The 16,972-nt window shown below is 42.3% G+C and overlaps 1 protein-coding gene across 1 annotated transcript in view; it reads right to left on the bottom strand.

Annotated features, from left to right (window-relative positions):
* The window catches only part of ENTHD1 (ENTH domain containing 1), a 60,834-nt gene that overhangs the window by 7,490 nt on the left and 36,372 nt on the right, over positions 1–16,972 (bottom strand). The window contains 1 exon segment of the mRNA XM_032788060.2: positions 12,796–12,962. Within this exon segment, the coding sequence (XP_032643951.1) occupies positions 12,796–12,962 (167 nt within the window).

Raw genomic sequence — 16,972 nt, 5'->3', positions numbered from 1 at the left:
GAAATGTGTTGAAGATGCTCTTCCTTTTCCTCCCTCTTATTATGATCCGCATCGCTCTCCTTTGGCATTGGGCTCCCAGTTCTCATGTTAGCTTTTCATTCCATTTACCCTTCTGCTGTTTTCTTAACCTGAACACCCGCTTACTGAACCAGAACACCTCCACAGAGGATCTGATACTAAGAAATGCTGCATTCAGCATTCATTTTTGGTTGGCTTTCATTGCCTCTGCCCTCAGAACCACTTCATTCATTCCCCAGGAAGGGATAGCAAACAAGCACATGTGCTACTGGCCAAATTCTGCCACTCCAAACAGCACTGTGGGCTAGATTCATGAGGGCATGTAGGTGCTGCAATACAGACTATTGCACCATCTCACTTTTAGATAACATGCTACCTAGTGGAATTCACTACTTCAAGTTAAGGACCCAGGGTCCTTGTACAATATATAGGGAGAGTTAGGCACCTAAAAATGGGATTCACAAAAAACAGTAAGCCACGTAGGGAGCCACCTAAGCTCCCTAGCAAGCAATGCAAAAGAAGTATAAACCTATACCCCATCGGGAGTTAGTCGCCTCCCTCTGGCCTGGATTTAAGCACCTTTTCTCTGCTTGGGATTCATAGCCATGAAACTTCCCCTGGAAGTTAGGCACCTAAGCCAAGAGGAGGCAGTGGTGCCCCCCTTACAGCCAATATCTCAGTGGTTAGCAGCCTCACGCAGGATGTGGGAGACCTGGGTTTAAATTCCCCCTCTGCCTGATGTGGAGAAGGAACTTGAACCCAAGTCTCACTGCTGTGAAGAGTGTCCTGGCCACTGGGCTATGTGGGTCTTTGGGGTGGGGCTCTCAGTCTCTGCTGTTGGACCTGTTCCACTATGAATAAAGTTATTGGGCCAGAGAGAGGGAGAGTGAGCGTGCCTCTGCAGCACAATGGTTAGGGCTCTCGCCTGCAGGCTTGAGTCATGCCGGAATGCTCTAGAACACCATGCTAGCTTCTTCCTCAGACTTCTAGTACTACCAATTCTGAGTGATGAGGAATGGAAATGCATTCTGGCACTTTTTTTTTCATGACTTGGTCACAGCTTATCTGGGAGGTGGGAGTCCTGGTTCAACCCTGTAGGGTGATCAAAGAGCAAGTGTGAAAAATTGGGACAGGAGGAGGGTAATAGGTGCCCATATAAGACAAAGCCCTGAATAGCTGAAATGTCCCTATAAAATCAGGACATCTGGTCACCCTAAATCCCTGGGTTTAGTGTTCTGTGCTCTGGGACATTGAAAGGGAAGTGGCATCACCTCCACCATTTTGTGTGTGGCCCAATCTGAAGACATACTCTAAGGTATCCTCTGAGCATGTCTACTGGATCAGATGCAAGGTAGGCAGGGGAATTTTGTGACTCCCACCAGGTCTTAGGCATGAGTTAGGCACTGAACTGGGGGGTGGGGACACTATTCAAGGGCATAGGTGGCTGGACATGCAATTTAGGTACCAGGGGCATTTTGCTGGTGGAAACTTAGGTGCTTAGGGACTTTAGGGATCTACTGCTTTAGGCAGCAGCTGAATGGTGATTTTGTGAATGCGAGTGGCACTTAACTTGTCAGTTAAGTGCCTAAGTCTCCCTTGTGAATCCAGTTTGGTGTATCTCTGGAGATTGGAACAGGTTCTGTCTGAAAAACTAGCTACAGTTTCTATGCAGGGATTCTGCCATCCTCCAATAGTCTTCCCCCAAAAGGCGGTGTAAGTTTGACAAATGTTAACATGCCCTCTGTGTACATAAACAGTGGAACAGAATTGCTGGGAAAACATTCTGGCCAAGATTTGTAAAAATAGATGCTTTAAAGTTAGGGTCCCAAATTATTATTTACACACCTAAATATGTGAGCTGGTTTTCAAGAGCGCTGATTGCCACTGAAGTGAATGGGAGCTGCTGCGAGAGCTGGTCCCTTTTGCAAATTATGCCCATTTGTTTCAATGCTTAAATAAGTCTGTAGGAATCTAACTTTAGACACCCAATTTTTGAAAATATTGATTTCTATTTCTATTCACTTTGGGAATGTTTTCAAAAAGTACAAAAGAAGGTGAGGATTAAACAGCACACCAACTGAAAATTTCTATTTTAGGGTGTTCTACTGCCACCCATCACAGTTGTATCTGAGCCAAAATATCTAGGTTTCAATAATAATAGTATCTAGTTCTTATATAGTGCTTTTCCTCAGTAGAGCTCAAAGCACTTTTCAAAGATGGTTAGTATCATTATCCCCATTTTACACATGGAGAAACTGGGACACAGAGAAGGTCATTACTTGCCCTAGGCCACACAGCAGGTCACTTGCAGAGAGAGGAACTGAACCAGGTCTCATGAGTCTCAGTACAGTGCTTTATCTACTATTCAAAGCAGTAGTTAGGGGACCAGCCTTCCTGTGACTCTGCAACCTAATCTGCTGTTCTAGATCTGCTCTCCCACAGATCTTTGCCAATGATTGATCCTGACCTGCAGCACCTCCATTATTTCAATAGTGCTGCCCTGTGACTGGTTATAACCAACCTGTAACACTGTGCTCTCTTCAATATCTGTAATTATGATCTCTAGTCATAGTACTTTATTCAAATTTGTCTTGCTCAAGCTGAATGCTATTTTGGTGCATGTAACGTATAGTCCTCAGTGACTGTCTTATTTAAATGCTAGTCACCTATGAGAGTCTTGGTTTCCTAGAAATGATCAGACTAGTCTTATTCAATAGCTTGGCATCTGTCATAAACAGATAGCTAAGGGTTAATGTTTCTTTTGCCTGTAAAGGGTTAACAAAGGGAACCAAACACCTGACCAGAGGACCAATCAGGAAACTGGATTTTTTAAAGCTCAGGGAGGAAAGTTTTTGGGTGTGTGTTCTTTGTTCTGTTCTAGTGCTCTCTCGGCTCTGAGAGAGGATCTCTCTACCTTCAGGCTTTCTAATCTTCAGTTGTGAGTTACACAAGGTAGAAAAACATAGGCTTATATTGTTGTTGGTTTTTTTTTGATTTAGTCTGTGTAGTGCTGAAATGTTTTAAATTGTATTCTTTTTGAATAAGGCTGTTTATTCTGTTTTTCTTTAAGCCAAAACCCTGTATATTGTCACTTAATACAGAGATCATTTTATTGTCTTTTTCTTTCTTTTTTAAGTATAGCTTCTTTTTTAAAACTGTTGATTTTCTTTCTAGTTGAGGCTCAAGGGGATAGGAATCTCTCTGCCAGGTTACTGTCTCTGTCGGGAAGACTGGAAGGGGAAAAGAGAGGGGGAAGGTGAATTGTCCTCTCGGTTGTAATTCAAGAGTTTATGCACAGTATCTCAGGGAGCCCTGGGAGAGTAAGAGGACGAAGGGAGTGGAGGAAGTGGGTTATTTCCCTTTGTTGTGAGACTCAGGGCATCTGAGTCTTGGGGTCCCCCAGGGAAGGTTTTGGGGAGACCAGAGTGAGGCAGGAACTGAAATTCCTGTCTGGTGGCAGCGATATCAGATCTAAGCTGGTAATTAAGCTTGGAGGTTTCATGCTAGCATCTTATGTTCTAAACTCTAAGGTTCAGATCTGAGTAGGAAAGCTATGACAGTATCACAGTATTACAAACCTCAGATACAGAGAAAAATCATCAAAAGAGAGAAGGTTTCCAGGAACTAGTCAAAATGCATCCAAAACTGTCAAATCCCCGTGCAATAGTTTTGGGGAGAGATTCAAGAGCTTACTAGCTCCTTGTCTTGGCACTATCTGCAGCCAAAAGTGCTCCAGAATGTTACTTTTATTTCCTTGCAGCTAGAAGAATTTCTTCCAAAGTTGCAATTAATTCCTTTTAAACTGCCTTGTTCCACAAAGAAGTCTATGGACTCGCGCATCAGCCAACGGACATGGTACGTGAACTGTATTTTTTGATCAGTTGGGCCCAAAGAGGAGTCATCTCCTCTATTTCTAAATATACGTCAATATTTTTAATGCTTGCACAGTGACAATACCCTTGAGTTTGCCAACAAGCATCTCTTTGAAAGGCTACGTAAACTTAAAACATGGGTCTCAGAATGGAGGAGTACACAGTTACAAGGTCACAGGCCACCCTTTCCAGGGCCGACTCCAGGCCCCAGCACGGCAAGCGCGTGCTTGTGGCGGCACGCGGGCGGGGGGGGGTGTTCTGCTGGTTGCCGGGAGGGTGGCAGGCGGCTCCAGTGGACCTCCCGCAGGCATGCTTGCAGAGGGTCTGCTGGTCCCACGGCTCCGGTGAAGTATCTGTAGGCACGCCTGCGGGAGGTCCATCAGAGCTGCAGGACCAATGGACCCTCCGCAGGGATGCCTGCGGGAGGTCCACCGGGGCCACGGGACCAGTGGACCCTCTGCAGCCACGTCTGCAGGAGATCCACCGGAGCCGCGGGACCAGTGAGCGGCAGAGCGCCCCCTGCAGCGTGGCGCCATGCTTGGGGCAGCGAAATAACTAGAGCCGGGCCTGACCCTGTCACCCTGATTTTTAACTTATAAATATAGATCTGATTCTTCTTCTTTCCATTTACATTAGTGGAAATATTGACTTCAGTTGTTATACCTTATATACATCCATGCAGGTGAGAGCATAATTCTTTTATATTGCATTGTATGTCATCTGGAACATATGAGTTGTTGCATTTTAATCAGATCACTGTTCCTTTTGTCCTATAGGTTGTCTCCAGCAATGTACAATATAGGAATCTTCAGAGTATGGTTAACATTCCTAGTAATTATGTAATGATGTCCATGAGGGCTGGAACTATTCCTGATACCTTCACTCCAACCTAAGCATAAGGATTGTTAATCTCATTTTAGCTTATATAGCCACAATGTTATTAATGATCATTTTTGTTTAAGGAAGAGTCAGGACCCCTAGGATCTATCACAGAGTGAGCTCCCCACCCCCACTCCCAAGTAGCTCACCAAATAGAAAACAAAAACAGATGTTCTTTTTTTCCAAAATTTAATCTTGTAAAAAATAAGTCTCCCCCTTCCTGGATACAAGCAGAAAAATCAACAAAGGACAAGATTCTTCTCTTTCCAAGGTGCAAATTGCAGCAGTCAAACAACCATCAGGCTGAGACCAACGTCTTCCCACCATCTTTGTTCATTCTCCTTTTTATACTTGACAGCTGAGCCTTGCAGTTTAAATGAACCCCATCTGCACCTGTCCTCCACTATCATGCCACCATTTGATTACTTATCCTTTAGCCTTAGTAAAGGGCTGCAGGCTTTAGCCCTGCCTGGGCAATAAGTATGGGGGAGTACTGAAATCTGGGCAGGTAGAATAGTCACAGTATGCCCCCCTACAATTTTCCCTAATTGACTTTTTCACTCCATGGAAGGTTCTGTGTCCTACTGCTGCCTCTAGAGCCATAGATTCTGCTGCCAGAAGGGACAACTGTGATCATCTAGTCTGACCTCCTATATAACACAGGCCACCTCCAAATAATTCCCACAGGAAATCTTTTAGAAAAAAATCCAGTCTTGATTTTAAAATTGCCAGTGATGGAGAATCCACTACAACCCTTGCTAAGTTGTTCCAATGGCAATTATCCTCACTGTTAAAAATATATGCCTCATTCCCAGTTTGAATTTGTCTAGCTTTTACTTCCAGCCATTGGATTATGTTGTACCTTTCACTGCTAAACTGAAGAGCCCATTCTCAGATATTTGTTCGCCAAGAAGCATTAGAATTGTCTAAAACCCATCAGGGCTGCCCTGAGTTTTAGCTGGAGAGGACTGCTTGGGTGCAACAGGATGTGAACCATCCCCCAGAAGCAGGGCCGGCTCCAGGCCACAGTGCGCCAAGCACGTGCTTGGAGTGGCATGCCGCGGAGGCACTCTGCCGGTTGCCGGGAGGGCAGCAGGTGGCTCCGGTGGAGCTCCCGCAGGTGTGCCTGCAGAGGGTCCGCTGGTTCCGTGGCTCCAGTGGAGCATCCACAGGCACGCCTGCGGGAGGTCCACCAGAGCCTTGGGACCAGTGAGCAGCAGAGCGCCCCCCACGGCATGCCGCCGTGCTTGGGGCGGCAAAATTGCTAGAGCCGGCCCTGCCCAGAAGGGCTGAGTTGCCATGTCCTCAGCCCATGAAGGACAAGGCAACATACGGTGGGCTATTGCACTACTCTTTTGTCTGTTTTCTTTTTAATGTCTTAGTTAATGTGTTCAAAGGAGGGGGCTGTAGGTTAGAATTGGCATGCCCTGACAGAGCTGTGTCAGGGGAATGGAGGATGAACCTACTTTTATTTAGCCTTTTAGTATGGCTCATTTGGTGCCCAGCCTACCCACAGTCACTGTCAGGGCAATTTCTGGGGGCTGATTTTCACTGATGTGACACCAACAATTCAGCAGTTAATTCCTCTTTACTTTGTTTTGAATTTGAAAACAGGCAAACAGACCACTCTAGGACATTACAGTCAATATTTTCCCAAACAGAACAGCCAGATCCATTTCAGTTTAGATAAAATAGAATGCATTTCTTGAGGTGCAGCCATGAAAACAGAAAATAAATGGGTTTAAACATTAACTGCCTGACAGGATAACAACGAGACACTCTGCAAGCTGGGTTGTAAAGCTTGCAAAATAATTGTCCAGCTAACCATTTCAAAAAGGACTGAAAGTTGCTTGTTGTCTAATAGCCAAAACTTCCTTTTTCAGTGTCTGGCTTCTCAGACCATGCACACAAACATATACAGGGTATGTCTACACTGCAATAAAATACCCGCTGCTGGTCCATGTCAGTTGACTTGGGCTGTGGGGCTGTAAAATTGCAGTGTAGATGTTTAGGTGTGGGCTGGACCCTGTGCTCTGGCTCCTCACAGGTGTGGGCTCATGGGCCTTGGACTGCAGGGCTATAAAACTTCCTTGTAGACATTTGGATCTTAATATGAAGCTTGAACATAGGATCTGCTATGCTAGCATATCCTTCGGCAAGTTGCCTCATCGCACCTTTATTGACAGAGACCTGCGGATGGAAACTAAGATTCTGGTCTACAATGCAGCAGTAATCCCCACTCTCCTTTATGGGTGTGAGACGTGGGTGACATACCGAAGCCATCTTAAGCATCTGGAGTGGTACCTACAGTGCTGCCTTAGGAATTTTCTCCATATCAGATAGGAAAACCATCATACCAATGGCAGCGGTCTCTGCAGCTAACATCATCAGTGCTGAGGCGAAGATTATGAAACATCAACTTCACTGGGCTGGTCATTGTGTGCGGATGGCTGATACTCGTCTTCTGAAGCAAGTCCTCTTTTCCCAACTTAGTCATGTTAAGAGGACCAGTGAGGGACAGAGGAAACACTACAAGGGTACCATGAAAGTATATCTTAAGAAGGAAAGTATTGACCCCATGAATTGTTAAGAGCTGTCTGGCAATAGACTGCAATGATATTGCATCACACATCAAGCCTCAGCCTGTTTTGAAGAGAATTGTCTGAGAAATGGCAGAGAAGGAAGGAAAATGTACAGCCTCCCAGCCAGCAGTTGTGCTTTTTCCAAGCAACCACCCGTCACATACATCTGTAGAGCGCAGATTAGACTCCTCAGCCATCTTACGTCTCATCATGACTTTTCCTCCTGACAGACATCATCCTCGTATCAAGGGACAGCCACTGCCGCCACTGAGGCATTTGGGCTCTGGGACCCCGTGAGGGAGAAGGGTTTCTGAGCCTAGACTTCAGCCTAAATGACTACACTATTTTATAGCCCCTCAGCCCAACCCCTAGTCAGCTAAAACGGGCAGCCATGGGTGTTTTATTGCAGTGTAGATCTACCGTATGTGTCAAATCTCTCAAAGAAAGTCTCTCACCTCAGAGCCTTGTTTCATAACCAGCTTCTTGTTGAAAAATGTGGCTAATAATGAAGGCCATCTGATATAATACTGACATTTCTTTGGGAATTTACAGAACAAAGATACTTGGCCAATCCTCAGTTGTTGTAGCGCCACTAACTTCAATGGAGCAATGCCAGTTCACACTAGTTGAAGGTCTGGCCCATTATTCCTTAACATACATAAGACCAGTTCAAACAGAATGTTTAGATGTCAGACATTGTTAAATCCCATTCTCTTTTCCCATGCTGGGTTTGCATTTTGACTAGTTCCTGGAAACCTTCTCTCTTTTGATGATTTTTTCTCTGTATCTGAGGGTTTTTTAGTTGTTGTTGAGTTTTTTGGTGATTGTAATAAGGGCTGCATTGAATTTTATAGCAATGCACTGCAGACAGCCACCTTCTAGAATGAGCAACTAGAAGAAGGAGATTAGGTTTTTCAAAGGAAGGGGGAAAGGAAGTCACTTAAGTGTCATGTGTTCAGTGACTATGATTGCAGTCATACCTCATTTATGTTATATGAAAAGAGAATGCTGCAGGTTTTTAGGATATGCTTCTATTTCTTAGCCATCCTTTCTTTGGGGTTTCAACTGTGGTTTAACTACTGCCGCTTTATTTAGAACTAAGCCTCATGCACCACTTTCAGCTTGCTGCTGATTTTTAAAAATTGAACTATACCTTTTCTCTGTTCTTAGTGGGTACTAAGTAGTTCTGGAAATGGAATTTGTAGATGAAAAATACTCAAGGTGTTTACTAAACTGCTAATAAGTCTGGCTATTGGGTCTGCTTATACAAGTAGAATAACTAACTCTGAGTATTGACTTTCCACATCTTGGTTAACATGTAAAATATGATTGAAGACGTGTGTGTTTGTTTGCAGTTTTCTCATTCCTAGAATTGCGACTGAAAAGTTCTTGATAGCCAGAGTCAGGACAGTACAAGCAAGTACTAGGTAAACTTTCACACACTGTTCTGCTGATTATTATGCTATCCTAATTATTTCACTTGATTTCCCCCCCCCCTTTTTTATCCACCTATTGAGTCTTATATGTTAGGAATGTTATGCTCTTTGGGACAGGGACTGTCATTTACAGTTGTGTTTGGCACATAGCCTAATGAGGCCCTAATTGGGGTTTCTAGGTGCTACTGCAATATAAATAATTATTAAAAATTACAGTTCATTCCTAATCTGCAGAACCCCTCCTACTCCAGCACTCTGCTCCCCACACATACCTCTCCCTATACATCTTGCAGCACTCTCCACCATTCTGACAGTAAGCCTCTACTGAACATATGGGAAAAAATATTAATTGAAAACTAGAATGGAAAGACAAGCACAACAACCTACTATGCAACCTACCATAGACCTGCAAAAGCCAGAAACTCAAAACCGGAGAACATCCTGGCATGCTCAGATTGAGAACTGTATGTTTTCCAAATATACTTACCAGTGGTATGCTATTCAGCAAAAATGAGATTGAAATGGTGACAGCGTAAATCAAAACTTTGGATAACATATTGAGAGAAAAGGGATAGAGCTGTAAGGTGAATTATAATTAGTGCAGATGCTTTCAGCTGAGCTGTTTTCTTTTAAAAAATAATACTATATATCTTAAACCCCTTTCTTTGGTTGGGTTCCATTCAGCTGTACATGGTATCTTTGAAATCAAGTACCATGCACATCTGATGCAGCCAATTTGACAAGGCCTGTGCCTGACCAACCTGATTGCCTTCTATGTTGAGATAATTGGCTCTGTGGATATGGGGAAGGCAGTGGATGTGATATACCTTGACTTTAGCAAAGCTTTTGATGTGGTCTCCCACAGTATTCTTGCCAGCAAGTTAAAGTAGTATGAATTGGATAAATGGACTATAAGGTGGATAGACAGCTGGCTAGATGGTCAGGCTCAACAGGTAGCAATCAATGGCTTGATGTCTAGTTGGCAGTTGATATCAAGTGGAGTGCCCCGGGGTAGGTCCTGGGGCAAATGTTGTTCAATATCTTCATTAATGATCTGGATGATGGGATGGATTGCACCCTCAGCAAGTTCATGGATGACTCTAATCTGGGGGGGGTGGTAGGTACCCTGGAGGGTAGGGATAGGGTCCAGAGTGACCTATTGGAGGATTGGGCCAAAAGAACTCTGATGAGGTTCAACAAGGACAAGTGCAGAGTCCTGCACTTAGGACAGAAGATCCCATGCACTGCTACAGCCTGGGAACTGACTGGCTAAGCGGCAATTCTTGCAGAAAGACCAGGAAGAAAAAAGACCTGAGGGGGGGAAGGATTACCAGTGGACGAGAAGCTGGATATGGAGTCACACAGCACTATGTGCCTTTTTGTTAAAGAAGGCTTAAGTAGTTGCCCATATTGGGCTTTCCATTAAATTAGATCAAGGAAGTGATTACTTCCCATCCTATTCAGCACTGTGAGGCCCCACCCCGCCACATCTGCTAGTTATCTGCGGTTCCCACTCCTCCTCCCTCCCTCCGAAAGGATTTGGACAAAATTGGAAGAGAGAGAGCAGAGTCAAGCAAAAAGAGGGCAATGAAATCATTAGGTGGGTGGGGCACAGTTGTTTATGAGGAGAGGCTGAGGGAACTTGCGGATTAATTTACGTCTGCGGAATGAAGAGAAGGAGGAGAGAAAGGAGGAAAAAGGAGAAGGAGTGAGGTGGGGGGAGGGGATTTTTGTGATAGGCATAGGCAAGCAGCACAGCTTCAACTACCTGAGGGGGGGCAAACAAAAGAGATGGTGGAGCTGATGGGTGTTCTCACTGGTTGGCAGATGACCCGAGCGGCAGAACAAGCAAACAATGGTCTCCAAGTTGCAGTGGCGGAAGATTTTAGATGTGGATCTTGGAAAAACTATTTCACTAGGAGGGTGGTGAAGCACTGGAATGGGTTACCTAGGGAGGTGGTGGAATCTCCATCCTTAGAGGTTTTTAAGGCCCAACTTGACAAAGCCCTTGCTGGGATGATTTAGTTGGGGTTGGTCCTGCTTTGGGCAAGGGGTTGGACTAGATGACCTCCTGAGGTCTCTTCCAACCCTAATCTTCAATGATTCTATGATTAGCTGAGATAATGAGAACCAGTCTAGAAAACATAGAGGGATTATACTGTGTGTGTTTATAGCAGAAAGATTTGTTAAAGGCATGTGGAACTGGTTTGAATTGTCCATCTTCCCCAGAATTCACATGACAGACCCTAGTATTATTTTAGGCTTTGCAACATGGTATGATGATAAACTTTTTTCCCCCCCTGCAGGATAAGTAGGGAGAGATTTCAACTCTACATGTAGTGAAGTCCAGCTTTTACCACAGGCAGCTTTGGTTTTACCTATTACATTCACAAGAACAGAAAAATGAATCCCCTCATCCTTTTTCTTTCCCCTCCCTGCATTTTTATGATAGGCTTTTTAGAAAGACATTTATGGCTGTTTCACATACACAAATAATGAGGTGACACATTCTCCTATGTTTTTAAAGGCAGGGAAGGACAAGGAGTAAAAGCAAACAATCCCCCCCACTCACCCTGAATACGCTTTTTATGCTTACATCTAAATAATAATTTATATTTATAATATAAAGTCTTACGGAAGACTTTAAAAATGTAAAAGAAATTCATCTTCTAAGCTATGAGATTTCCTGCATTTCACTCCCCCTCGTTTTTTATCACTAAGGAGACGAGCGTTGGCATGAAAACACGATCTTGGTTCCTTGAGAGTTCACCTACTCCAGCTGCTTATTATTCTCTCGCCCCCATGTCTTGCGCCTGAGATCCTAATTCTCTGCTTGTGACATCACTTGTTTCCACGGCAACCAATTGTGATGTCACAGAACTCTCACAAGAGATAGCAGCAGGAACACATGAACCCTTCTTAAGGAAGCTGATTTCAGCCGTTTATCCTAATGAAGTAGAGGGGAGAAAAATACAAACCATATTGTGGAGAAGCTGAACAACTCCTACTTACAAAAATAACTTACAGACACTCCCCAATTTACACCTTGTGTAAGTCTAATTTTGTGTAAGTTGGGATCATATACCCGACAATTATGCGCAAAAAAAAAAAAAACTCACGGAACTTTTCCTATAAGTGCAGATTTGTGTAAGTCGGGTTTGCATAACCCGAGGTGCGTCTGTATAGAAATAACTCCATTTCAGAGACTCTTCTTAAGCTAGGACTGTACAATCTGGGGTCTCAAAAGTATTAACTGAACTAAATCTCAACTCTTTCTCTGAAATGCTTCAGAACTTTTTTATGGTTCATATTTCCTCCTCTCTTCACAGCCTCAAAAAACTTCCCTTCTTTCTAGGCCCCTTCCATAGCACCAGCTCTATGCCCTAGTCTCTTCCTTCACTCTGTTCCCTGGCTGCCTCTTAATAACTCCTTTTCCACACATGTCCCTTCCTTCCTGTCACCTTCCCCACTACTGTTTGAACATCCTGCTCTCTAGCAGTATTGACAGCCTCTCTGGTTGAGTCTTATGCTCTGCTGTATTCCAATCTTCTAAGCAATGCACTCAGTGTGCGCCTCTGAACAGGGAAAGTTTAGAGTGTAGAAAAAATTTAAATACAGAGGGTGCCCATGGACAAGCAAAAAAACTGATGTCCTACATACAGCAGCCTTGTAGGGGAAGACTTCAGGGAGGTCTAATTAATATCAGAGGGTTGAAGGTAAGGAACCAAAGGAGACAGAGTCAGAACAAGCATCCAAATTTATGAATGGTTGCCTGAAATCAAACTGAACCCTTTTTAGGTCTGCCCATTTCAATTAACTCTTTCCCCGTCCATTGGACTGGACTATTCCTTTGAAGCACAGGAAGCACCAGAAGCTGATGTGAGTTTTGCCCCATGTATCAGCTATATTATTCAGCAGTAAAGTGGTTATATAAAATACCTCCCAAACTGACTTATTTTGGTAAAGCTCATTCAGTTAAAGATTCTATATTAATACAGAACTTCTGTCCCTGCTCAGATTTTGAACTGCTTAGCTATCATACTTTTGTTCCAGGAGTCACTGGCAGCTGCCTGCACCAGTGGTGGTGCTCCATCTGAAGAGCCCTCAGCAGGAAACGGAGGTGGCAAAGTGGTGGTGGCGGGGGTCTGCTCATCCTCACTAAATACTATCAAGTCCTGGTGGAGAAGACCATACAGAAATAATCAGTTAAGCAGTGAACACTCAGATACAAGCCATAGTGCTCAAAGTGGTGAAGACTCAAGCTTTACAGGTGGTGTTAAAACCAAGAAGGGGGCAGGGTGTTAAAAATTGCAACTTACCTAAATTGTTTGGTTGGTTGGCTTTTAGTAAAACCACTGGCCATTAAATACAGACTGAAATATTTTTAAAATGTTTAAGACTGATAAGACATTTATCCATGTGAGAATCAGGCCATTGGAAGTATATGTTTTAAAATAAAAATTACTAAATGCTGACTTCTGCGACTTATCTGCATTCTGAGATCTGAGTCCAGGAGGCTGCATTTCCCCTACTAACATTGATGTCACTAATATCTAAAGCACCATAAAGAATGCAGCTCACTGTTCTGCTTTAGGTGTCATTGATATGATCATCTATTATAAGAGAAACACAGAACCCTATAATGAGGTCTTGCAGGCTTTTCTGGTCACCTTTTAAAATACTAAGGGACTTACCTCAATCTGTTATTCTGCTATAGGGTGACTTCTGCCAGAGAGCAAACTTGTAAAAAAAAGACCATTGATACAAAAAGAAATGTTCTGTCCCTACATTTTCTTTACTATTATTGAAAAGATTTGTGTTTTCATAAGGACTCTCTTTTACCAGTCCCAACTTCAGCTCGTAATACTACAACTACTTTGCAATTTCATAGCACCTTTCATCTGAGGATGCTAAAACGTTTTACAAATATTAAAGAACTCAGCCTTATTATAGCACTGTGAGGTAAGGTATTAGTATTTTGTCTTTTCAGATGGAGAAACTGGGCTAAGAAAAGTAAAGAAATCTCCCCAAGAGAAGAGAACCCAGATCTCTTCAGTATCAGGTGTGTTGAGCCAGGTCCTTAGCTGGGGTTAATTGGTGTAGCTTCCTGGAAGTCATTGGAATTATGCTGATTTCCACCAGCTGATGAGCTGCCCCAGTGCTGCTTACAGCTTGTTTTATTTTATTTGATCTTAGAGGGAAGCCAAAAATTGGTGATTATAACATCTCAGTTGACTGCTGATGTGGTCACACACTGGCAGCTAGGACAGATATGAAAATACCTTCATTGAAATGGGTAATGTTTGAAATGCTTTCCTCTCTTCACAAAAAGGGCTAAAAATAGGGCTGTCAATTAATTGCAGTTAACTCATGCGATTACTCACTCAGTTTTTTTGAGTTAATCACACTGTTAAACAATAGAATACCAATTGAAATTTATTAAATATTTTTGGAGGTTTTTCTACGTTTTAAAATATATCAATTTCAATTACAACACAGAATACAAAGTGTACACTGCCCACTTTATATTATTACTTTTTATTACAAACATTTGCACTGTAAAAATGATAAACAAAAGAAATAGTATTTTTCAATTCACCTCATACAAGTACTGTAGTGCAACCTCTTTATCATGAAAGTACAACTTACAAATGTAGGTTTTTTGGGACATAACTGCACTCAAAAACAATGTAAAACTTCAGAGCCTAGAAGTCCACTCAGTCCTACTTCTTGTTCAGCCAATTGCTAAGACAAACAACTTGTTTACATTTGTGGAAAATAATTCTGCTCACTTCTTAATTACAATGTCACTTGAAAGTGAGAACAGGTGTTCGCATTGGCACAGCTGTAGCTGGCGTCGCAAGATATTTACCTGCCAGATGCACTGAAGATTCATATGTCTCTTCATGCTTCGGCCTTCATTGCAGAGTACATGCTTCTATGCTGATGATGCTTGTTAAAAAAAATGCATTAATTAAATTAGTGACTGAACTCTTTGGGGGAGAATTGTATGTCTCCTGCTTTGGTTTACCCACATTCCGCCATATATTTCATGTTATAGCAGCCTCAGATGATAACGCAGCACGTGATCATTTTAAGAACACTTTTACTGCAAATTTGAAAAAATATAAAGAAGATACTAATGTGAAATTTCTAAAGATAGCTACAGCACTCAACCTAAGATTTAAGAACCTGAAGTGCCTTCCAAAATCTGAGAGAGAGAGGTGTGGAGCATGCCTTCAGAAGGCTTAAAAGAGCAACACTCTGATGCAGAAACTACAGAACACAAATCACCAAAAAAGAAAGTCAATCTTCTGCTGGTGGAATCTGACTCATATGATGGAAATGAACGTGTCAGTCCGCACTGCTTTGGATCATTATTGAGCAGAACCCGTCGTCAGCATGGACACATGTCCTCTGGAATGGTGGCTGAAGCATCAAGGGACATATGAATCTTTAGCACATCTGGCATGTAAATATCTTGCGACGCTGGCTAGAACAGTGCCATGCAAATACCTGTTCTCACTTTCAGGTGACATTGTAAACAAGAAGCAGGCAGCATTATCTCCTGCAAATGTAAACAAACTTGTTTGTCTGAGCAATTGTCTGAACAACAAGTAGAACTGGTTGGACTTGTACGTTCAAAACTTTTACATTGTTCTATTTTTTAATGCTGAGGTTTTTTGTACATAATTCTATGATTGTAAGTTCAACTTTCTTGATAAAGAGATTGCACTACTGTACTTGTATTAGGTGAATTGAAAAATACTATTTCTTTTGTTTTTTACAGTGCAAATATTTGTAATAAAAGTAAATATAAAGTGAGCACTGTACACTTGTTGTAATTGAAATAAATATATTTGAAAATGTAGAAAACGTTCAAAAAATTTAAATAAATGGTATTCTATTATTGTTTAACAAAGCGATTAATCGCGATTAATTTTTTTTAATCGCTTGACAGCCCTAGTTAAAAACCACAGCAGGTTTCCAATTGTCTTAACAGATTAGGTTTAACTGCTTAAAGCAGCTGAATGGGGAATTAAGGCCTTGGCTACACTAGAAAAGTATCTGTTGCTTACATCAGGGTGGCAGGAATGAATGCAGTTGAAACAGTGCTGATGTCTATCCTTAGCACACTTGCAGGTAAACTACATTCAGCATTGGTTTAACTCTCTTTGTTGCTGACACCTGCTATCAACAATGGGGTTTTTTTGTAGTACAGTCAAGATTAAAGTTGTACATTCCTAGAACAGATTAAAATGAATCTGCCATGGCAACTCCAGACAGACTGGCAGCCTTGGGTGTAGGAGGCGTAATTGTGATTGGCATATGGCTGGTGGCAGTGACTGTGAATGACAGAAAAGTATATGATCTTACGAAGTTTTAATGTGTTTGGGGTGGGTTCAGACACAGAAACACAGACATTGGAAGTAGTCTGGTGACACGTGTTTAAAGGTTGAACGCAAAGATGTTCTGATAGAGCCCTGAATGTGGTGCTGTGCTACATGCATGTAATCTTAGTTGCTGCTTTTGTTGTTTTTACTCATCTTTAGTCAAAGAAATAATAGGAACAATCTAAAAAGTAGAATAAGAAAGAATACCCCAAATTTGTGTCTGTTCATTTTTCTTACATCAAAGAAACAACATATTCCAGAAGTCCAAACCCTTCTAGACTGCTTGGAAGCTGACACAACTCGGTCTTGGTAGTTCTGTTCACGTAACTACCCAAAAGTTTGGATAGTGATTCTAGCCTCTTAGATCTATAAAGCAGGGCCAGAATTAGTGAGAAAAGCATTTATCTATTTCTGCTTCACGCCTTAAAAAGGTAATGCAACTACTGCATTGAAATGAAAAATAACAGTAAAAACATTAACTGATCATCGTTGAGTTTGCAAAAGCTTTGGTTTGGTTTGAGTTCTGTTTAGGGGCAAAGGCTCGTAATGGTTTTTATTTTGTAAGAATCAGGTTGCATTTGACATGAAAATGATTCTGATAAGCAGAAATTGATGATTATGAGTTCTTGGCAGGATCAATTCAAATAGAAGGATAAAGCTGAGAGAGGATAAGACTTCTGTAAAATCCTAAATGAGTTAAATTAGCAGATGTGGTAAGGAAAATGGTTAACACTGTGTGGAAGGTAAGTGGAATCATATTTATGGCTTTGTCTACAGTAGAGGATTGAACC

This window comes from Chelonoidis abingdonii, chromosome 1 (genome assembly GCF_003597395.2).
Source record: "Chelonoidis abingdonii isolate Lonesome George chromosome 1, CheloAbing_2.0, whole genome shotgun sequence".
NCBI classification, from domain to species: Eukaryota; Metazoa; Chordata; order Testudines; family Testudinidae; genus Chelonoidis; species Chelonoidis abingdonii.
Note: the sequence above shows the minus strand (reverse complement) of the source record. Positions and strands in the feature narration are given on the sequence as shown.